This window comes from Euphorbia lathyris, chromosome 8, assembly GCF_963576675.1.
Source record: "Euphorbia lathyris chromosome 8, ddEupLath1.1, whole genome shotgun sequence".
Taxonomy (NCBI): Eukaryota; Viridiplantae; Streptophyta; class Magnoliopsida; order Malpighiales; family Euphorbiaceae; genus Euphorbia; species Euphorbia lathyris.
In genome coordinates, this window is record NC_088917.1 from 30532290 (window position 1) to 30557442 (window position 25153).

The 25153-nt window shown below is 38.7% G+C and overlaps 1 protein-coding gene across 1 annotated transcript; it reads left to right on the forward strand.

The window, feature by feature from the left end:
* Positions 1–19311: 19311 nt before the first annotated feature.
* On the forward strand, positions 19312–22897 carry LOC136202475 (subtilisin-like protease SBT1.8). Its single transcript, XM_065993119.1, has 2 exons — positions 19312–21033; positions 21881–22897. The coding sequence occupies exons 1-2, from the start codon at positions 19401–19403 to the stop codon at positions 22552–22554; spliced, it is 2307 nt and encodes a 768-aa protein (XP_065849191.1). The 5' UTR covers positions 19312–19400; the 3' UTR covers positions 22555–22897.
* Positions 22898–25153: the final 2256 nt, after the last annotated feature.

Consider the following 25153-nt stretch of genomic DNA (forward strand, 5'->3'; position numbering starts at 1 on the left):
ACCATGTGTCTGTCCAAAACTGAGTGTTCTGACCCGAGAAAATGAGTTTACGCACGCCCTTCTACAACACTTCGCTGCCAGCAACGATCCCTCGCCAGGTATAAGAGTTTGTAGGCTTAGACATAAACATATCCAGACCCTTCCTCACCTTGCAATATTTCGCTTTCAAGACACGACTCCATAGAGAATCATTTTCTCCAAGAAGTTGCCACCCCAACCTAGCTATCATAGCAAGATTGAATTGCCTCATGTTGCGTATGCCAAGCCCTCCCTCTTCCTTACTTTTACAGACAGTTTTCCACTTCACAAGATGGATCCCATGATTCGATCCCTGCGAGCCCCAAAGGAACCGAAGATTCCAGGCATCAATTTTAGAACAGATGCTTTTGGGCAACACGGTCGTTTGCATAGTGTAGCTAGGGATTGCTGAAGTAACTGATTTGACAAGAGTTAATCGCCAAACAAAGTTTAGACACTTCTCCTTCCATCCCGCAAGTCTCGCATAAACTTTATCCAGTACATGTTTATAAGTCTCCTTAGTTACTCTGTCATGAAGCAGGGGCATCCCCAAATACATCCCCAAATTCTGAGTCTGAGCAAAGCCCAAAGTATCACATATACCACGACTGACAGTAGCAGAAACATTCCTTGAGAAGAAGACTTTAGATTTCTGAGGGCTGACCTTCTGCCATGAGCTATCATAGAAGCGAGATAACACATCTCGGATCACAACGGCTTGATCAATAAAAGCTGCAGACACCAGAACGATATCATCCGCAAAGAATATGTGAGATAAAGATGGTCCATTTCGGGATAAACGAACAGGGTCCCAAGAACCATTTGAAATAGCATCAGAAATTAAGTGGTTTAAACGTTCTAGGCAAAGCACAAAAAGATAAGGGGATAGGGGGTCCCCTTGTCTGAGTCCCCTAGTTGGTTTAAAGCTTGGGAGTTTCTCCCCATTCCAGAGAACTTGCATGTTCGAGCCCGAGACACAATTCATGATGAGATCAACAAAAGGAGGGTCAAGCCCCAGCTCGTGAAGAGTGTCCCTGAGAAAAGCCCAAGAAACCCTGTCATAAGCTTTTTCAAGATCCAATTTCAGCACCATATATCCCTTACGGCCAGATTTCTTAAGGAAAGAGTGGACAATCTCTTGTAGGAGGATCACATTGTCTGAAATTTGACGGCTAGGTATAAAACTGCTTTGATTGGGGCTGACCACATTGCGCAATATGGGTTTGAGCCTGTTGACAATGCATTTTGTGACAACTTTGTAGAGGATATTAGAGAGGCTAATGGGTCTGAATTGAGAAATTTGTTCACGGTTGGCCGTTTTAGGGATAACAGTGAGGAGCGTGTCATTCCAGGAGGTGGGGAGGCAACCAGAAGAGAGAATATTGAGAACCGAGTCACATACCTGGGGGCCAACCTTTGTCCACATTTTCTGATAGAACCCTGCTTGGAATCCATCGGGGCCCGGGGCTTTAAAAGGATGCATCCCAAAAATCGCAGCCCTGACTTCATAGGCGGAAAAACCGGCGGAAAGAGAGGTCAAAGCAGACTCAGGTAGAGTAGGAAAACGGCAGTTAGAAACGAGCCGAGGGCGGTTGCTGCAATCTTCGGAGAACAAAAGACGGTAATAATCGATGACCAGCTCTTTAATATCTTCTGCAGCCCAGACCCAAACACCCTGTTGATTTTTCAGACCTTCAATTTTATTTCATCGACGCCTGATCAAAGTAGAGGTGTGGAAGAAAGAAGTATTACTGTCCCCAAAGCAAAGCCACTTAACCCGAGATTTCTGATACCATAAAATTTCTTCTTGAAGTAAGACTATATCAAGCTCGCTTTGGAGTTTGGCTTCAAGCCGTAGTAAGCCATTGTGAACCCGGATTTTGAGACACTTTTGCACCCCTGCAAGGCGACGAATCAGCTGCTTTTTCCTCTTGTAAATGTTCCCAAAAACCTCACCATTCCAATATCGGAGGGCGGGGATTAGGGAGGCCAGACTTAGGTCAATACGGATGGAGTTATCCCAGGCGGCATCAAACATGGCTTGAAAGCTCGGATGTGTAAACCAAGAGGCTTCAAATCGAAAAGGCTTGTTTACCGGTGTGCGGGAATCCATTTTCAGGTTGATGGCAATAGGAGTATGATCCGAGCGGTGACGGGGTAGGTGCCGCACCAAGGCTTCTGAAAAGAGGCTTCTGAACTGCGGGTCACATAGGGCTCGATCCAACCGACAAGCCACACAAGTTCTTGGGGATGTACCCCGATACCAGGTGAAACACGGTCCAAAGAAACCCATATCCATAAACCCCATATCATTAATCCTCTCGGCGAAAAAAGCACAGCAGTTCAGAATGTTCATGGACCCCCCTTGCTTTTCATCCATGGATTTTATGCAGTTGAAGTCTCCCACCACAGTCCACGGCCCCCTCACGTGAGTTTTCAGATTTCTCAAATCTGCCAAGAACTGCCTTTTCCATCTGAGCTGTGGCCGGACATACACGAAAGTAGCATAAAAATATTGGGGTTGCTGGGGGGGCCCATTCAAGGTGATGCAAGTATGGAGAAACTGATCATTCTTAGAAATAACTTGAATTTGAAGTCTATGAGAATTCCAAAAGAGCCAAATTCCGCCTCTGAAGCCATCAGTGTCGACAACGGAGACATTAGTGAAGTGAAGTTTTTTCCTAAATTCCTCAGCACGAATGGAGGGGAGACGAGGTTCGAGTAGACCAGAACATCTGGCTTATTGGTTAGCAGCAAGTGACGAAGAGCCCGGTGAAACTCATTACCACCGGCTCCAAAACAATTCCAAGAAATAACCATTTAGAGAAGAAGAAGCGCGAACACAGCCTCTGCTATTGACGACCCTGGGCAGAATGTTGCCCCTCATCCACCATCTGGATATTCATATCTCATGCACGGAGAGGTGTGACAGTAGTAGGACCAGCCCTGCTTCTTTTTTTCCTCCCATTTGTTTCATCTCAGACCCCAATATTTTCCTTGCCAGTAGTTGCTTTAGCAGTGTCTATAGCCGAATCAACCACATTATCCGCAAGATCACCAAAAATATTATGAGAACTCAGGTCAGGGAAGCTAGGAGGTCCAACATGCTTAGGTCGTGGGGCAGGGGATCCACCAGTCTTCGAATTGCCAAATATGAAATTCTGTTGGGGGCCATGATTCGCTACCATTTTGCCTTTCGGATCCCGCGTGAACCGCTGCTGTTGTGAGGAACTGCCCGCTATCTCGTTTGCTGCTGCCACGGGCTCAGAAGCCAACGGAATTGGGATGGTTTTCTTAGCGCGCGGACTGTATTTTCTTTTTGGGACAATCATCCAAGGCCCATAGGTATCAGTATCTATCACCCCCTCATTAATCTCCTTTTGGTTAATGTCCCCGGTTGTATTTCTAGTTTCCAAGGTATCCGTCCCCATGTTAGTATCTGAAGAAGCACCAGGTATGTCAGTCGCAGGGCACCCCGAAAGAGGTCTAGTGCTCATTGTGATCGCCCCTGGGTAAGTACAAGCCTCTTTAGAGTGGCCATATCGTCCACAGTTGCTGCAAGCAACATAAAGACCTTCATATTCAATGTGGTAAGTCGTTCCGTTCAACTGAAATTGAGCAACAAGTGGTTTGGATAGGTCAATTTCCACACAGACCCGTGCGAATTTCCCCCGTGCTTTTCCTACTGTGTTCTTATCAGCTCTAACTGCTTTCCCAAAAGAGTTTCCAATTAACATAAGGCAATCTTCATCATAGAATTGTAGAGGAAGTTCAGGGAATCGAGCCCAAATCAACGTGGAATCAACTGTAGCATCAGAAGGGACAAACGAGGGAGACCAGGTACGAACAGTCAGGTAGTGTCCCTGAACCATCCAAGGACCATCCCGAATCACATGTTCTCTGTCTGAGAGGTGCTCAAAGCTTGCCAAATAAAATCCATGTCCTAGGTCCATAATCTCACACTTTCCCATTGGCTTCCAAATTTCCAAGGCTCGGTTCCTTAAAGCAATGAAACCTACGATGCGTCCTAGAACTTTCACAATGAGGGAGTCTTGCCATACCTGAGACCATTCTTCCACCAGCTGAGGAGCAATAGTTATGCTAGGAAGAAGGGGGTTACCATCTAGATATTCAATTTTTCCCAAACCAGACTCGCGAAGGTCGACGGGGGAGCGAGGTTGTTCCATCATGGTGGAATCTGCAGCGATATCTCGATAGGAGCGGGGGGTACCTGATTGCTGGGGAAGGGAAACATCTCTGCCGTCCGGTGGCACGGTGGGTGCTGGAATAGAGGGGTGCGAGAGGGGCGGCGGTGGGTTGTTAGGAGGCGAGGGTTCCATCGCGAGTTTTTTAGCTGCCGAAATATTTTTCACACATGTACATATTTATTAAAATCACAAAGATCAATAATTAACCGTTTAATTCGCTAGGATTCACAGGCAAAACCTAAATTAGAATTAGGACCAAAGTCCACATCTTGTAGTTGAATAATTACAAATAAATAATGAGAGTTAAACCTAGCTATAATTACAAGCATGATATATTAGGTATATAAATATTATTATTATTATTATTATTATTGTATAATAATTAAGGGATGTTGAGTTTAGGGGAAAAAATATCATCCGTGGCTTGAATATATAGAGTTACTGAACAAAGGGTTAATTCTAGAAGAAAAAAAAATAAAGTGTAAAAATACTCATAACGTTTACAGTTAGAAACAATTTTTACAGCCAAAAAAAATTTTACTCCTAACGTTGACAAGTTGGGTCAATTTGATCAATTATTCATCAAACTGTCTTCTCATTCATGAATCTTGCCCTGTACGCTTCGCATGATTTTATCACTAATTAATAACATATCACAAACATATTATTAGACATGAAATTTAAAAAAAATTAAAAAATATACCGTCTTTTGTACAAGTCGGACAAAAAAAATCAAATATTTCACCAAATTCATAAATATTCAGTTCTATTATTAAATCATAGAAAATATGAATTTTTTTTAGAATCAATTGGTATGCAATTGGTGCAGAATAAGAAACAAAGTATATATTCAGAACTTACCCGAGTTCTTTGGTGAGAAGACTGTTTTTATTCAGAACTTACCCGAGTTCTTCTCTAAAAAGCTCCTTACCATTACGGGGAGCTTCAAAGGGGACCCCCTTGCCAATTCTACCCAAAATAAAGAGGTTCAACTCGTTGGGTGGTGTAGGCCGAAGGATGGGGTGGTTAAGTTGAACACGGATGGCTCCTGTCTCAACAATGGAAAGATCGCGGCTGGAGGCGTGCTCAGGGACGCGGGAGGTGTCTGGTTGTCTGGATTCACCCATAACCTGGGTTTGGGCTCATCCTTTTCAGCGGAACTTTGGGGTATTCTTTCTGGAGTCAAGCTTGCCAGAAATCTGGGTATTAAAAGGCTTGCTGTGGAGTCTGATAATATGGAGGCTATTAATATGATCTCTAATAATCATGCTTTTTGTCTTAGTAGCCAGAACCTTATCAAAGCAATAAGAAGTCTTGGCTCCTCCTTTGAGTCCTTAGAGTTCAGCCACATCTACAGAGAACAAAATCGAATTGCGGATCGTTTGGCAGCGGCTGGGCACGAGGGGATGTTAGGTGTTTCCACCCTTTCTGATCCTCCTATCTATCTTTCTTCTCTCCTTTTAGAGGACAAAGTTGGGGTTAGCTTTTCTAGGCTGATCCCAGGTTAGCTTTTGTCTCGGTGTTGGTTTGTTTTCTTTCCTGTTTCTACCAAAAAAAAAAAAAAACAAAGTATATATATTTAATGTTTGAAATTGACCTAACTTACGACCATTAGGGGTAAAATTGCATCATTTTAAACGTTCGGGGTAAACTTGCTCCTGACTGTAATCGTTAGATGTATTTTGTATCTTATCCCAAAAAAACACATAGTTACACTCATTTGCAGATAAAGGACTTTGATTTTTTTTTAAAATGAGAACAGCTCGTCGCCATTTACAAAATCAAACATTTGGATTGATACTACCAAATTGACCGTTAATGACTTTAAAATAGAAAAATTCAAAATTTTAATGATATTCTAAGCAATTTTAATTCTTCAACTTTTTGGTTTTGATGTCATTTATGTGTTGTTTAGTATTATAGAACCACATTTTTAAGTTTTGGTTCAAGTGGTAAGAAATTGAATCTCTGTTTGTCGTTTTTAAGGTTCAATTCCCCACTTTATCAAAATTTAGTCATCATTGATAGTTAATCTGTAAATTTCAAATCTTGATGGAGGTCTATGAGTTGTCGTCTTAGGAGTGAGTAGACTTACTATTATTTTTTTTTATTTTTTGTAAAAGTCTTATATTTAGGATAAAATTAAGTGATTAAGACTAAATTATTTTTATTTTAGATTTGATATTCTCATAATATTAATAAATATAAAATGAACTTTCCAAAAAAATAAATAAATATAAAGGCCCTGTTTGGGAATTAGCTGTTAGCTGTTAGCTGATTACATTAGTTGTTAGCTATTAGCTGATTATATTGGCTGATTTGACTAGCTGTTTGTGTAGACATGTTTGGTAAAAATTATCTGATTGATAATAACGGTTTGTGCAAAAAGATGAATAAGGGCATTAATTTTGGCGCAGGAGAAGAGGGAGTCTATCTATTAGGGTTAAAGAAGTCTATTAATTTTAATATTACAAAACGCTAATTGAAAAAGCTCCTAAAAGGAGCTTTTTCTAAATTAGCGTTTTCATCCCAAAACTCTCTCTCAAACCTCTTTCCACCAAACACTCCAATCAGCGGTTTCGGTGGTCAAACCTCTAAAGTTGGTCAAAACCGCTCTTTTTATTCCAAAACGCTCTTTACCAAACATGGCCAAAATGAAATATAGGGGTAAATTTGAAAAAAGGGTAATAAATGTTTGGAAATCTAAAATTAAAGGAGTTTGGAAATTTCTAAAAAGTTAGAAGTGAAAAGGACTGGAGTAGCTATTACTGCATACTGAATTTTATATAGTTGTGTTGTGTGGACCTAACATTACTAATTATCTATACCTTCACTAATTAATTTAATTACTAGTCAGGCTCCAAATTTTGATGAGTATTGATTACTGATTAGCCTTCCTTCCTAAGTAACATTTCTTTTTGACCTCCATAAAGGAATTTCACATGTTCAACTTTACATCAATGGCCCACATTCACTCTTATTCTTTAATTTTTTGAAAAGATCTCATTCTTTAATTATGTCATCTATTTATTTATTTTATTTTATTGACGAAATTATGTCATCTATTTATCTAAAAAAGAATATCACATCTAAATGTACTACTACTTTGTTAGAATTTTATATTTCAATTGTTTTATGGCATTACAACCGTATGGTCCCCAAACTAAAGCTTCAAAAGCAATTAGGACTTTAAATTATCAAAATCATCAATCAAGTTCCTGAACTAAGTAAAAATTATCAATTGAGTCATCGTCCTATCCTAAAATCAGAAACTGTATTTGATATAATCTCTGTGTTGGTTCAAAATGAGTTTGGGGAAGAGAGTCTGAAACTGTTCAACCGAATGATTTACGATGAAACCTCAATTAATGATTTTTGTTTAGAATGAAGACCCAATTGATGATTTTTGGTTAGTTCTGATGTACATGAAACTCGTCTTTGTCATTGTCTGCTACTTCAGTGTCACTAGATGGCACTATTATGTCATCTTTGGCAAAAAGTTTACTTATATCAGTTGCACCAACATCATCATGTCATGTTGTTGCGTTGATTAATTGTTTCGGTATTGAGCCATCGGCATACGTTTTTCCAGCAACTGCTGGTTCGGTTTCTGTTGCCGATGCTGTTGCGACTTTCTTGGCAGCCATGTTTGACGTTCTTTCCCCAGTGTCTCAATTGTATTTATTCCCTCAGTAGCAACACAATCTTATGTTGATGTTAGTGGCTCAGTCCCTGCTCCACTTCAGCTATCTCCTCTTGCCATTCCGACTTCAATCTCCTCCCATACTGTTACAATTCTGTGTGCTCCACACTTCACTCCCGTCATAATTTTGAGGGAATTATTGCATCTCACCAAATGGTAATGTTGATCCTACATGTTTCAGTAAAGCAAACAAACTTCTTGAATGGCGTGAGGCAATGTCCAATGAGATACCAACTGTAATGGATAGTGGTACATGGATTCTGGTTCTCCGACTATCCAATCGCAATATCATTATGTCTCCCTGGTTGTTTCATTTCAAATGGAAATCTGATGGCTCTATTGAACATAGGCATGTCTAGTGGCGAGCAACTTTAGCCAACAGTTTGCTATTGACTATAATGAGACGTTTAGCCTTGTTGTTAAGGCTACTACCATTCCTATAGTCCTTGCGCTTGCTGCTTCTCATGGTTGGTTCGTTAATCAACTAGATGTGTCCAATGCCTTTCTGCATGGTAACCTCTTTGAACAAATTTTTATGGAACAACCACAGGGGTTTGTTGATGCTGATAATCCTAATCATGTGTGTGTACTTAAGAAGAGTTTATACGGTCTAAAATAGGATCCTCGGGAATGGTTTTCTCGATTTAGAAAAGTTCTTCTGCATTTTGGTTTCACAATGTCTCACGCATATCACTCTTTATTTGTCAATACTCAAGGTGAGCATAAAATCTTTATTTTCTAGGTATTGAACTCAAATACATCAGTGACATTCTTGATTGGGTTAAAATATATCAGTGACATTCTTGATTGGGTTAAAATAACTAACTCCAAACCCACTCAGACTCTTATTGCAACCACACCAACATTATCAAAAGAACTGGGCACTCATCTCATGTCTAATGATGAATATAGGAGTGTGGTTGGTGCCCTTCAATATTTAATTTTGATTCGTCCTGATATTTCCTTTGCTATTAATAAACTTTGTCAATTTTTGCACACTCCCACTGATGAGCACTGGAAACGTGTAAAAAGTGTAATTCGCTACATTCAGGGTATTTTGGACATGGTGTACTTCTCTCCTCTACCAAGATTCAACATATTCATTGTTACTCTGACACTAATTGGGGGGATGTCCTGATGATCGATTCTATGTTTCGGAAATTTGTGGTGGTATATTTTGACGACATTCTTATTCATAGCCAAACATTGGAGGAGCATGTGAAGCACTTGAGAGTGGTATTAGATGATAGGGGTGAAAAATCCATATCTTTTAATACGGTTTTTAGGACATTTCTAATAAATCAATGTCAATTTTATAAACTTTATCTCATTTTTATTCACTTATTAGTTTCTTATTCTCTTGTTTAGCACTTTTTTTTATGCTTTATTTATGTCATTTTCTTATAAACTATTGCCAAATTAGATGTTAATTTAATTATACTCAAGCTCTAGCTATTTGATTCACCAAAAATCAAAACGAATTGACTTAGTATTTAAGACTTATTTTGGTGAATCAAATAGCTTTAGAACTAATGATTTTTCTTGAGATTTTGGTGAGATTTTCAGGTAAAACAACCAATGACAAGACTGACCAAGAGAAAAATGAAAAAAAAATCACGAATGACCTCCTGAAGGTCAGCTCGGCGAGCTGGCCACTTATGACGCTGGCTAGGGCAGTCTGAGGGCCAGCTCGACGAGCTGGCCACTAGCACTGAGCTAACCCTGCACCAAGGCCTAGCTCGGCAAGCTAAGACCTCGAACCAGTCAAAATTGACTGGTTTAAATACAATTTTTACAGGATTTAGACTCTTTGTGTGATATTTTTGAGCCTGTATCATCTGATTTGGTAGTTTAGGTTTAATTTTGCCTATTTAAGGGCTTGTAATTCGTATTTGTAAGGACCCATTGTCATCTTTGTAAACTCTATACTTTTGAGAATTAATCATCTTCCTCCTCCATCTGCCATTAACATCTGAGAAAGCTCCATCCACATCCGTTTCAAGGATTCTCAAGTTCTCATCTCCTCCAAGTTTAGAAAGACGATTACTTGAGTCGACAGGTTTCAAAATGGATTTTTACCCTCTTATCTCTATATACTTTTATAGATCCTTCTATGAATCCCGATTTGCTTGTAACTTTGTGACAATTACCCTTTATCTTTAATACAATTTCAATTTGATTTCCATATATGTTTATTTAGCTATGCTTTTTCTTATTGTGTTTAAATCATTTAAAAGTCCAAATAACAACTTGGTTTATATTGCGAGTCTAATTCGGCTGTCTATAACTGGAAACTGTAGTTATTGACAACATCACATTAAAGGATTATGGTTTATAAATTCATAAGCTCATGTAATTTTACTGCCTTGGAGGAAGAGGAAGAGGAAGTTGAGTTTTCGATATACCCGAACACATACATCTATTGCTCTTATGTTGAATTGATTCTAAAGAGAGAAAAATTAATAAAGAGAAGAGAGAGAAAGTATGAAAAATAAGAAATTAAAGAGAAATAGAGAAGATGATGTAATTGATTTTTATTTTTTATTTTGAGGTTTGTTTGTGATAATTAGATAATAAGAGAGATCAATTTATAACATAAATAAATATAAGGATAAAATTAACTTTTTAATCTGTGATTTTTGACTTTTTTTTTTAACATCGTTAGTCAATTTGGCCTGTGTTTGCTAACGGAATAAATCTAAAGGTGCCATTTTGTAAATTTTTAAACCATAAGGGTGCCAATCGAAAATATGTATAATCACAAAATTTATTTTTATATTTTTCCGTAAATAAAATTATTTAAAACTGTTAATATTAAAGATAAAATTCCACTTTAGAAGTTGAGAATAAAATTGCTTTTCATTATTGTTATTGTAATTTTTACACTTTACCTAACAAAATTGATAATAAAATTTGGACAAGTGTTGTAGTAAATTGATTATATATGAGCATCGAACTCATTAGAGTGGAAGCATGTGTTAAAATTCAGCCAAAGAGAAAAAGGAAAAAAGAAAAAAGAAAAGAAAAGAAATATAATCCGTTCCCTTTAAAGAAGAAAAGAAAAGAAAACCGTGGACGGTGACCACCACCACGAGTTCATATAACTACAATATTACAGCGCACGATTTTGCTCCCCTTTCTTTTATTTTTTTTTTCACTAAAATACCCTTTTGATTTTGAAATAAAGCAGTTTATTTAGTGATAAATTCGGATTTCTTTTATTCATCAATTGACATATTTAAAACCAAATTTGTTGATAAAATGACATTATCCATATCACAGACATTATACGAAATATTATAACACAATTAAGAGTAGAATATTAGTTTTATGAAAAGAGTGAGAAGTATCAAAATTATTAAAAGTGATTATATTTTAGTATATGGAATTAGGGAATAGGATAAGATAAGGGTAAAAATAATTTAAATATGGGTAAATTTTAAAACTAGGTCAAATGGGAGGCTCATTTACATATTTAACCCATTAACCCAACCTACTACATATCTGGACTGTTTTTGTGTGACTTTCCCATAATACCCTCAATATTTACGCGCGTCTGTCTCCCTCTTGTCTGACTTCGCAGATTCGATCTTATGCGAAGCCTGCGAAGCTAATGTTTGGGTTTACTTGATGAATTTAATTAGCATATGTGAAGCCTGCGAAGCTAATGTTTGGTTTAGTGGATGAATTTAATTAGCATATGCGAAGCCTGGATGTGTTTTTAAATTAATTCGCGAAGTAGTATATAACAAAAAAATGCCAAACAACAACGGATTCTAACATTAAAATCATAACATTATCAAAATTTACAACAAGATTGCCATAATAAACTCCTAACTAATCACTTCAAAGTGAACCTGACTAATCTGGATGGAAATTTCTCTCTCTACAGGAGGTCCAGACCTTTTGGGATGGACATGTCCCATGGTGCACACCAAGATTGGCACAATCTCTCCAAACCAGCCATTTCAAAGTGAATGTGCCAATCTTGAGGGAAATTTCTCCCTATACAGGAAGGAAAGTCATCTCCCCTGCATCCGAGTACGCCACCTTCTAGAAAGGGATGTTATGTAATCAACCACCTTCAGGAAAAAATTAATCGTGTTAGGCAAGGAAAAAGACGATTTTGGCTTCGCGAAATGAGGATTAGCGAAGCATGCGAATGTAAATGTACAAGGAAAGAGATGATTTTACTTCGCTAATCGATGTTTTCGCGAGGTCTGAAACGTGATGATATACGTCGCATATCGATGCTTTCGCGAAGTCTGCGAGTGAAATCATGAACTTTTCTACTCGCAGACTTCGTGAACTAATCGATTCGCGAAGTAGATTGTCACGTTTCAGGCTCTTTCTCTTCGCAGATCTTCGCGAAATCATCGACTACACGAAGTGTATTCATGGAAAAACGCAGGAAAAACAGCAGATACTTACATTTTTCGCGCCTTTCACCCTTAAAAGCGATAATAACAATATGATAAACTGGGAAAACGATGGAAATAACGTAGAATAACTATTTCTTTGATGGTAACAAGAAGAAAGAAACCAAGTAACGAGCATGAACAGGAAGATGAAGAACCATGGCTTCGTTTTCTAGGATTAGGAAGTTGCAGAATCAAGAGATGAAGAGAGGAAAAAAAGAAATACATTGTGATTTGGAGAAATGATGCAGATTTCGTGCAATTTAAAGGAATATAGGAAGATCAAAAGTCTTGGAATCATTAATGGAGGAGCCAACAGCCGTTTCGCGCACCCAAGGAGAAGAGGGGAGAGAACGTTCGCATAAGGGGAAGTGGGAAGGTTAGGGGTATTATGGGAAAGTCACACAAAATCAGTCTAGATATGTAGTAGGTTGAGTAAATGGGTTAAATATGTAAATGGGCCTCCCATTTGACCCATTTTTGTAATTTTCCCTTTAAATATTTACAGGTTTAGTCATAATACTGGATGATGTGGTTGGATTTTGAGAATCCATGTGTTAACCTGCAATCTGCACAGAAGCAAGATCAAAGGGAGACCGTTGTACGACGAACTCGTTTTGATGCCTAAATTAGTTTATGATAGGACTGGAGGATGATCACAATTAGAAAATTAAAGATGTAATGCAAGCTTAATAGAATGAATGAACTTGTTTGTCTTGAGCTGAGTTTTACTCTATTTATACTGATGTCGAACTATAGAGGGTGGGCCACGTGCCACCTATTGGTAGGATTAAGTGTGCCCAGATATCGGAGCTTGATATCCTTCAAGGCCACTTGGCCCATACTTCTCGGGATCATGTGTGATTATGGTAATGATTGGATCTTTGACTGGATCTAGTGAGACTTTCCGAATCAAGCTCCCTGATACGTAGTCGTATTACTTTATTTAGCTGAGGATATGTCATATGCTCTATATCTCTTAAAGTTTGGTAGGACTTCTACGACGCCTTATGGTGGAGTTATATTTGCTTGATATTAGATGTCCCCCCGAGTTTAATTTATCATTCTTTATGAGGAGAAGCACTGGCTTCTTCAGGCATTGTAGTTCTTGTTCCCTGAAAAGTTGAAGGAGGGGGGGGGGGGCGGTTGATCTTGGTGTCTTTTGATTTTTTTTTTTGAAAAATGGGGGATTGATAAGGAGGTTATGCAGGCTCCTGACGGTTGATTTACCTATCATCCAGTGCTCATAAATGCAACTGTCAAGGCACCTTTCCTTGTGTTTCTAGACATCTTTCGAGTTGACAACAGTTTCTCCTCATGTGTCATGTGGTGTGGTATCATGATTTTTGAGAGTGTGTGCCTTTAATCGTTACTAATAAATAATGATAATACATGTCATTTCAGTTGCCTTTCTAGTAATATAAAAAGGGAGAGTTTCATTATGAGTTTCTTTTTACCTATTGCTTTCTTTCTTGCCTTGCCTTCTTGCTGGAACTCTTCCTAGTGAATCCAACTTTTAAATGTACTTTTAAATGTATTTTCATACGAGAGGCTAGAGCAAAGGTGAATCGGGATCTATATTGTAACATCCCTAAAACCCTAATATACAAGGTTGGATACGAAGGAAGGGGAAAGAGACATATATAGAATTGCTCGGATGAGAGATAGGAAGACGCAAGATCTCGGAAAAGTAAAATGTGTGAAGGATGTGGACCAAAAAGTCCTAGTTGGAGATAAGGATATCAAGGAGTGATGGAGGTCCTATTTTGATGACTTATTTAATGGAGATCGGGGAGAAGATGTTGGAGATATAAGTATCCCTCACGATATGATAAATCGTGACTGCATGCGGAGAATTCAAAAGGGTGAAGTCAAAATGGCATTAAATAAAATGAGATTGAAGAAAGCAGTAGGACTTGATGGCATCCCTATTAAGATTTGGAGATGTTTGGGAGAGAGAAGAATCGAATGGTTGACGACGTTCTTCAACAAAATTTGGAGACACAATAAGATGCCATCGGAATGGAGGAAAAGTATCCTAATCCCTTTGTATAAGAACAAAGGTGATGTCCAAGATTGTGCCAACTATCGAGGAATCAAATTAATGAGTCACACTATGAAACTTTGGGAGCGAGTGATCGAACAAAGGCTAAGGAGGACAGTGAAGATCTCGGAAAACCAGTTTGGCTTTATGTCGGGAAGATCAACTATGGAAGTCATCCATCTAATGAGACAATTAATGGAGCACTATCGAAATAAGAAGAAAGATTTGCATATGGTTTTCAGTGACTTGGATAAGGCATACGATAAGGTACCAAGGGAAGTACTTTGGTGGGCCTTAATAAGGAAAGGCATTTCGCGGAAATATATTGATATCATAAAGGACATGTATGAGGGAGCATGCACGAGTGTACGTACCAGTGTTGGGAAGACTGAAGAGTTCCCTGTTATAATTGGAGAGCATCAAGGATCTGCACTAAGCCCATTTCTTTTTGCCATCGTTATGGATGAAATAACGAGCTCACTTCAAGATGGTATACCATGGTGCATGTTGTTTGCAGATGATATTGTGTTGGTTGATGAGATGAAAGAAGGTGTGGAGAGGAAGTTGGAACTATGGAGACAAACTTCAGAATCTAGAGGCTTTAAGTTGAGCCGAAGTAAGACAGAATATTTGGAGTGTAAGTTTAGCAACGATAGGAGTAGGGAAGCAGGGACAATCACCCTAGATGGGAGAGTTGTTCAGGCCTCAGAGTGCTTCCGGTATTTAGGATCTATTATCCAAACGGATGGAGAAGTAGATGGAGATGTTGCTCATAGGATTAAATCTGGTTGGGCGAAGTGGAAGAGTGTTACGGGTTTCCTTTGTGACCCCAAAATGCCTAATAGATTAAAGGGAAAATTCTACCGCACGGCAATCAGACCAACATTGTTATATGGTATAGAGTGTTGGGCAGTGAAACACTGTTATTTTCATAAGATGTCGGTGGTAAAGATGCGTATGTTGAGATGGATGTGTGGTCATATGAGAAAGGATAGGGTAAGTAATGAAATAATTAGGACAAAACTAGGGGTTACATCTATTGAGAATAAAATGAGGGAAAACCGACTAAGGTGGTTTGACCATGTAAGACGAAGAGCGCTTGATGCGCCAGTTAGGAGGACTAAATAGTGGCAAAGGGATGTAGTGGTGAGGGGTAGGGATAGACCTAAGCAAACTTGGAGGATGGTGATCGATAGTGATATGAGTTTATTAGGGATTGAGGAGAATATGGTAGTGGATAGGACACAGTGGAGGGAGAGAATTTGTGTCGCTGACAGGACTTGATTGCACGGTTTCATATGATGGTTCATGTTAGCCGACCCTGAATCATTTTGGGACTAAGGCTTTGTTGTTGTTGTTGTTGTTCTTTCTCTTTTTCATGTTTTCCTTTTTCGCCTATAGCTCCTAAAATACCAAACCTTAAGAAAACCTCTAAAGCTGATAAGTCCATTGGGAAGAAAACAATGGACAAAGTTTAATTATGCATTGAGGAGCAGCCGTCTATGATGACTACGATGAATATTAATCATTTTTTAAAGATGATCCTGATATATGAAGGATGGATGTTCGTGCTCTCACCTCAACTTGTCGGGTAGGCGCCAGTCGCTGAGGTTACTTGGGTATTTATAGTCAACATATGGAAATGAGGCTAGAATTTCCCCTTATGAGTAGTGTGGAGGATGTTTGGAGGGAATTCACCTTCTGTCCTTCCTAAGTTTCTCCTAACTGCTAGATGGAGCTGCTCACTTTTGCCAAGGTTGCTCATGACATAGGTATTGAACTGAACGGGGACATATTTTGTCACCTCTAAAGGCCCAAAATTGAAGGTCGTGGATGGCCTCATTATCTAGGATATGGATAGGAAACATACCACCTTCTTGACCAAGAAAAAACATAGTTTTAAATGGTTCAAGATGAAGTGGTTCCTGGTTGGCCCCAACAAAGATGATTTAGATACCCTTATTCCGGCAGACTTTCATTTTTGCATGGATTGGAATCCAGTTCTCAGAAATCACAATAGGTGGAGGGAGGAGAGGGCACTGATTGAGGTTGAGAAGAAGATTGTGGATCAACTCATAGAATTTGATCTAGCATGAGATTATACGAATATGGTTCAGATGATGGAAAATAATGTGCCGTGGAGCCTGAGGGGGCCGAGTGAGGTGTTTTATTCCATAGGCACAATTAAGTATATTGAACTTCTCCAAGGTGAATTTTTTATGCTTTGTTTTGATTCTTCTATTTTACGTTCAAGGTCTTTATCATGTCTAACCAGTATGCAGCTGGGGAACCAACCTGCTCGACTCAAAGTGAAGTGCCTCATATACCTTGTTTGTGATGATGTAGGATGAGCTCCCAATGTCTACCAATATGTGGGCCTTTAAGTTCTCGATATGGATTTCAATTACTAGTGTGTGATCATGCGTTATCATAGGGGTACACCTCAATCCACCAAACGAGAAGTCCGATGTCAGTGTACCCGATTTATCATTCCCTCGCCTTTTTTCGGATGTCGAACCTCATCTCACCTTTTTTTGGATATGATCTAGCTTTCCTTGAGTCACTAGCTTTTCCAACTCGGTGATGAGTTGCCTGCAGTCTTCTATGTCGTGTCCTTCACTTTTATTAAACTTGCATAATGCTCCATTGTTGCATGATGGTGATTTCTTCATTTTCAGAGGGCAGGTGATGTGTACCCTATTTTTGTCCACCTAGTAAATGATGTCATCCTAGAGAGCGTTCATAGAGATTGGTGGCCTCTCCTAGGGTATGAGGAAAAATGAAGAGGCAACGATAATTATTACCAGGCCACGATGTTTGAATAGTATTAACTGCCCCTCACACCATCAACACTTGGCAAGTAGAGATTGGATAGTGATCAGCTCAAACAACACTCATTGTGGATAAACGCACCTTAACACAACTATAATCAAGGTATGTAAAAGGACGATCGCGTAGTCGGTAAAAAAACTCATGTGCAGACACTTCGTTTTCTCCAAGATCGATTTACTTTTGAGACGCCAAAATAAAAGGTTCACTCATCCATGGTCATCTCAAATAGGTCCGGGCCCTTTGGCTCGGGCTAGCCACCCAAAAGGTCTGATCCCACAAGATAGTCATAATTACAAAAATCTCAAGTCCTGAACTGGGTGGTGACATCTGATATCAAATGATATGAAATGGACCACGTGGCATGATCATGAGTGCTTACGCGATCACCTACGAGATTTACCCACGTAGCATAATTTGATCGTCGTAACAAATCCCACCTAAAATCATACCGTCACAGCATGTCACCACCAATCCCATCATTAGCAGAACAATCAGTTTGAATGTTACTGATACCTGTTCAATGATAGCACGACTCAGCCTGTCAAGAGGCGACACATGTCATCAAAAACCCTAGGGGTTGTACCACCTTCAGCAATCCAAATACGCTATAAATAAAGACAACCTCCAATGTACATATTCAACCGTTAGCTCATTTCTCAAAACTCCTTTTCTTATTATTATCCTTTTTACATTTTTAAAAGCTTACATTAATATCAGAGCAAAATCATAGGATCTCGTTTCCCATTTGATTAGTTTTTTTTTTGTCATATTTCATACTTGCTCAAAGTTCTGCAAGATTCAACTACATCAACGTGAACAAATAATGATTTATTTATTTATTTATATATTAAATTTATATGAAAAAAATTAAAACAATTTCTATATACACATATCTCTTTTAAAAAATTATACAATGTCACAAGAATTAACAAATTAATTAAATTTTCATCTAAATGTCACATATTACAATATATATTATAATAAATAATACACATTATAATACACAAGACTCAAAATGTAAGATTTTAGATAGAACTGTCAATTAGTTAGGAATTCCCCATCCCCATTGGAGACCGATAGCCGGGGACATGGCAGGTATGGTTTTAAGTGTTCCATCCTCGTCTTTGTTCCCATCCCCATCACCGAATGTCTCTAATGGGGATCCCTGACTAAATGCCTAAATATCAAAAATATAAACTAATATATATATATATATATATATATATATATATATATATATATATATGTGATTTAGATAAACTAAAAAGTTTGAGTTGTAACCTGGTTGCTTTAATTATAAGGTCTCTAAATTTTTTCACTTTTAATGGTTTAGTCATTCTATCAAATATTAACATCAAATGAGATAAAAATATGTAAATAACTCTGAGTTAATTTGTTACTGTCTCTCTAATTTCAGTTTATGCGATTTTTTTTTCTTTTATATTTTTGGATGTGGAAACAATGATAAAATTTTATTACTTGTTTTCCAAAACTTTATAGCCAGAAGTTTTATTAGAGACATTTTACTTTTTTTATCCGTTTAATTGTTTTTTAACACATTTTTAGACGGAGATTTGATATAGGGACTAAACAATTTAACGGAATCAAAACTGAGGGACCATAATGCACGTACATCTCCCTCTTTGCAGTTAATATTTTGAACTCACCATTGACCCGCCGTCTCCCTCACAATAAAAATTAATTTTTTTTTATTATTTTTATTTTTATTTACTAATGGTTAGAAACCGAAATAAAAAATTAACCGGCCGAAATAATTGGTTAACCGAATTTAATGGACTAGTGTATGGTTAATGTTTTTAAAAAACCGATTAAATAGCTAACCGACCGAATTAACCTTAATAGACTGGTTAATCGACTATCTACACCTCTAGTAATATCGAGGGTAAAGAACCAAGAAGCATTTTCCAATTATCCGTTATACAGATATTTTCAGATGTATAAATTTATTATTTAAGAAAATGAGTAATGGCCTTTCAGTAATAAAGTCAAAAGTAGAAGCGGATTTTGGAAATGAAATTGTTTATAAGTCCGACATGGGTCCAATTCTTCCTTCTGACAGTCGCAGTCATAGGCGACTGTTTACAAACTCTTCTTTTTAATCTATTTAACCATTCACAACCATTTCCCTTCCTCCTGCACAAGCACACAACACAGGCATGGGTTTCATCATCATGGCTTGGATTTCGTCCCTTTCTCTCCTCATCCTCCTCCTTTCTCAGTCCTCCTCCGCCGTCGCCAAGAAAACCTACATAGTCCACATGAAACACCATGCCAAACCCCAATACTTCGCTTCCCACCATGACTGGTACAGCGATAGTCTCCAATCAATTTCCTCCAATGCCGAAGATTCCCTTCTTTACTCTTACACCGCCGCATTTCCTGGCTTTGCTGCCTCACTTGATCCAGAGGAAGCTGAATCTCTCAGAAACTTCCAAGGAGTTCTTGATGTTTATGAAGATACAGTCTACACTCTCCACACCACTCGTACTCCTGAATTTCTCGGCCTCAACGCTGATTTAGGGTTATTTAATGGCCGTCACACTTTAGATATCGACCAAGCATCTCATGATGTAGTTATTGGTGTGCTTGATACCGGAGTCTGGCCGGAATCGAAGAGCTTTGACGACACAGGAATGCCTGAGATCCCTAGTAAATGGAAAGGAGAGTGCGAGTCTGGGCAAGACTTCAGCGCTAAACTCTGTAACAAGAAGTTGATCGGAGCTCGATTTTTTTCAAAAGGCTACCGAATGGCAACCGGCGGTAGTTACTTGAGGAAGGCGAAGGAGATCGAGTCTCCTCGTGACGTAGAAGGTCACGGAACTCACACCGCCAGCACCGCCGCGGGGTCACAAGTCGGAAACGCAAGTTTGCTCGGTTACGCCAGTGGAACTGCCCGGGGTATGGCTACGCACGCGCGTGTTGCCAGTTATAAAGTGTGTTGGAAGACTGGTTGTTTTGGATCCGATATTCTCGCAGGCATGGATCGGGCCATTTCAGATGGTGTCGACGTGCTCTCTCTTTCTCTCGGCGGCGGATCGGGACCGTATTATAGAGATACCATAGCCATTGGAGCTTTTACAGCAATGGAGAGGGGCATTTTCGTCTCTTGCTCAGCCGGTAACAGTGGGCCGTCAAGGGCTACTTTGGCTAATGTGGCTCCGTGGATAATGACAGTTGGCGCTGGAACTTTGGATAGAGATTTCCCAGCTTATGCAGTGTTGGGGAACAAAAACCGTTTCACCGGAGTTTCACTTTACAGCGGAAACGGCATGGGAAATAAAGCAGTGCCTATAGTATACGACAAGGGAAACACCTCGAGCAATTTATGCTTGCCTGGTTCACTCCAACCAGCTATGGTTCGCGGCAAAGTTGTGATATGCGACAGAGGAATCAATGCTCGTGTAGAGAAAGGAGCGGTTGTACGGGACGCCGGTGGAATTGGGATGATATTAGCGAACACAGCCGCCAGTGGTGAGGAATTAGTGGCGGACAGTCACTTGTTACCGGCTGTAGCGGTGGGGAGAAAGGCCGGTGATTTGATTAGAGAGTATGTGAGTAACGATCCAAATCCAACTGCTGTGTTAACTTTCGGCGGCACGGTGTTGAACGTTAGACCCTCGCCGGTGGTTGCAGCGTTCAGTTCAAGAGGTCCTAACATGGTGACGCCACAGATCTTGAAGCCAGATCTGATTGGCCCTGGAGTCAACATCTTAGCTGCCTGGTCAGAGGCTGTTGGACCCACTGGCCTAGAGAGCGACACCAGAAAGACTAAATTCAACATCATGTCTGGTAATTCCCAACGGTCTTATCTTTTTCCCCAAGTTATCAAATTCATTAGGTTTTCAATGCCGAATTTGCTGAACATTTGCTTTTGGTTTAATATAGGATTATACAGCTAAACTTGTTATTTGTTCGTTTGTTATCGTGAAGGCTTGATACATTACCTCAAATTGGTCCAAAAAGTCTTTTGGGCCTTAAAGTAGTGTTTCATGAACTCTCTAAACCCGCTTACATTGGATATTAGTCCTGAACTTACTTGAAATACATATATTTAGTTTATCATGTTGGTTTAAGAGCTAATAATGTTATTAAGTAAGTTTGGATAGCAAGATATTTCTCAAGTTTAATAGTACGAATAACTTTTTGAACCAAATTTATAGGGTCCAATATATTAATCTTATCTTAACTTCGTACTTGTAGCTATCACAATCTAAACTTTTCTATTTTGCCTAACTTTGTATTTGTAGCTATCACAATCTAAACTTTGTATTTGTAGCTATCATAATCTAAACTTGTCGATTTTTCCTAACTTTGTATTGGTAGCATCACAATCTAAACTTATGGATTTTGAAACTTCGATATCCTTATTTGTTAATATGTCATGCAACATGTTTAGCTGTAGTTTGATTCCGCTGTGTCAATGTCAGCTGTGAAATCTGTCCAATCAACAAATAATGGTGTGTTCTTAATTGTATATTTTGTTGGTTACTTAATTGTATATTTTGAACTAACATAGCATATTATGATTTTTCCAAATGTAAATATATGATATGTGATGGATTGAAGTATAAGATTCAGAGTTACTCAAGGTAAAAAAATGACAAGTCATGTATTAACCTTTTTCTTTTAATTACAGGAACATCAATGTCGTGCCCGCATATAAGTGGAGTAGCCGCATTGCTAAAGGCAGCCCACCCAAGTTGGAGCCCAAGTGCAATTAAATCAGCCCTTATGACCACAGCCTATATTGTGGACAACACAAATTCTCCTCTGAGCGACGCCGGTAGTGATGCAGCTGCATTGTCGAACCCATGGGCTCACGGGTCAGGCCATGTCGACCCACAGAAAGCTCTCTCTCCTGGGCTTGTATACGATGTCTCAACTCACGAATACATGTCATTTTTATGTTCTCTCGGTTATTCCGTCGAACATGTTGAGCTCATTGTAAAGCGACCTAATGTCACTTGCTCCAGAAAATTTACCGACCCTGGTCATCTCAACTACCCATCATTCTCTGTAATGTTTGACCGGAAAAGGGTTGTGAGATACACCCGAGAATTGACCAATGTAGGTGAAGCAGGGTCTGTTTATGAAGTGGCTGTGACTGGGCCGTCAACGGTGGGGATAACAGTGAAGCCTAATAGACTAGTGTTTAAAAATGTAGGAGATAAGGTTAGATACACGGTGACTTTTGTGTCGAAGAAAGGTACAGCTCAGTCTGAAAGATATGGATTCGGATCAGTTGTTTGGAGGAATGCTCAACATCAGGTTAAGAGCCCAGTTTCGTTTGCTTGGACTCAATTGATGTGAGTGTAGCCTCGTCTTATAATTGTTCTAATTTGGGGTTTTGTTTTTTCTTTTGCTGACTTGTGAAAAACTAAAAGAAGAAAGAAAACAAGTGTTGCATATAAAGGGGTTTGATGATCCATCCATCCAGAGTTGTTGTGAGTTTGGCATTAGAAGAAACATTAGGAAGTCTTTTAAAATGTTTATTATGTAATTCCATAACCAATGTAATAGAATGGGATACGATTTAGGTGCACTGGTCCTGTTGTTGCTGTTTGTAAGCAGAAGTAGCATTTTAGCAGGGGAATCTGATTTGTGATTGAGTAATTTTTAAACAGAGTGGAATTAAACGAAAATCTGGTAACAATCCCGTCTGCATTCTAAGTTTAGTTTTGGAGAATAACAATTTCAATAGCAAACCATTTCCTAATGGTAAAAAGTCATATGAAGAAGAAAAAGGAAGGTAAAAACCATTAATATATCGAGCTGATTTTACTCTGAGAAATTTTGTTATGCAATGCCGTTCGATTTTTTATTTCATCCTTACAGTATACATTTAACACTTGGGTAAGTTGGATTTGGACTGGATCAATGAAAGAAACTTGGGATCATATCCAAATCCATCATGGAGGTTTTTTTTTCCCATGTGAATGTTATTCTGAAATTTGAAACTTCGAAAGAGATGTTTAGTGAGCGTCCAACTAGAATTCAAATAAGTTACTCAAATCTCTTGTAACCATATGTCAAGAATCTGAACAATGGTGCGAATATACTTGAATACCTCAAGTTTACATGATTGGCATCCATATAAAGGCCGATCAATGGTTGTCCATATATTGCTAGATCGTGTATCAAGGATACAGATAATAGCCATATGATCATTCGAAAATCTCATAATCGCGTATCTAGGATTCAGATGATTAATCACAAATAAAGTTCTTAAGGTATGCATTTAGAGAAATTGTGTGTAAACACAACAAAAGAAAGCCGATACACGTGGAGGCAGGATCCCGTGCCATACCACTACAACCTCTCGGAGTTGGCAAGTACTCATGAGCTTGGCCTACTACACTTGGTACCTTAGGGAGCGATGTTATTACTGATTCAATCATCACGTCTATGCTCCCGATGTCGTCCATGTGACAGTGTTCTCTTTATTCTTCATCCCTGAGGGAGCGTTAGTTGTTAAGATAGTCGAGCATCCAATCTGCGACTTTCATTGTGAGGAGGGCTACTATTATGGAGGAGGCAACTCAGGACCTTTAGAGGCTCCAGATGAGCCGGTGGATGAGGCTATGACTGAGCAAGTTGAGAGAGAGGTAGATGCGATCATTCGGGGATCCTGTAGACGACCCTTCATCTTTTGATGTGGGTATCCTTTTACTACACACAAAAAGAAAAGCATTCTTAAAGTTAGTAAATGACATTTGTTATATATTGTCTCCATTCTTTAAGATTCCAGTCTTGTTGTCGTCGTCGCCTGGAGGATCTTTTTGCCCTTAGGACAACTGCGATTGCGCCAGGTATCGAGATCATGCCAGGGCCTGTTGGTCCTAACTTCATGCCGACTATTGGGATGTTCCATCTTAAGGGGATGGTTCTGAGTAGGGGTACACGTGGTCGGGTAACCAGTCCATTAAGGTTAATTCAGTCGGTTAACCATTTTATCGGTTTTTTTGAAAACACTAACCATACACTAGTCCACTAAATTCGGTTAACTGCTAATCAGTTAACCAATTATTTCGGTCGGTTAACCTCTTATTTCGGTTTTTAACCATTAGTAAATAAAAAATAAAAATAATAAAAAAAATTCTAATTTTTATTGTGAGTGAAACGATGGGTCAATGGCGAGTTGAAGAGATTAAGGACGGAGAGGGAGATGTACGTGCATTATGTACGTGTGGACTATGGATTAGACACTGCATTTTCCCCTTATATCAACTCTTTAAGGCATCAAATTACTATGCTTTTTGGACCAGAATTTTTATCCTCCATGCTTTACCAACTAAGTCCTATGCAGGTACAGTAAAACCTCTATATAGGAATACTCTATACAGGAATAACCTCTATTTTGTTATAAAAAAAACTCGGTCCCAACTTGGTAATAACCTCTATTACCAAACTCTATTTAGTAATAACCTCCCAATTGTTATACAAATAATCCGGTCCCAAGTGTATTCCTATATAGAGGTTTTACTGTATATTAATTTCACTAATTATCTACTTTGCGACAAATTTGATAGTACAGAGACATTTGGGATGAAATATTTCATCATTGAGTCTTAGTCACCGGAAATAATTAGTGTTTCTTATTAAAAAATTTCTATTGATCCCTGTATTTATTTTAAGTGGGATAATATATAATTATATGTATAAATATAAATATAAATAAATATATTTTTTATATATTTAATTGAATTCGGTCGGTTTCGGTTAACCGCGGTTTTTCGAATATGAAAACCGTAACCGTAACCATTAACCACTATTTTTAAAATTAAAAACCGTACACTAGTACATCGGTTAACCTTATTTTCGGTTTGGTTTTTCGGTTTTACGGATTTTTGTGTGCACCCCTAGTTCTGGGAACTGGTTTCACATCCCTATTTATTGTCTGACATACATC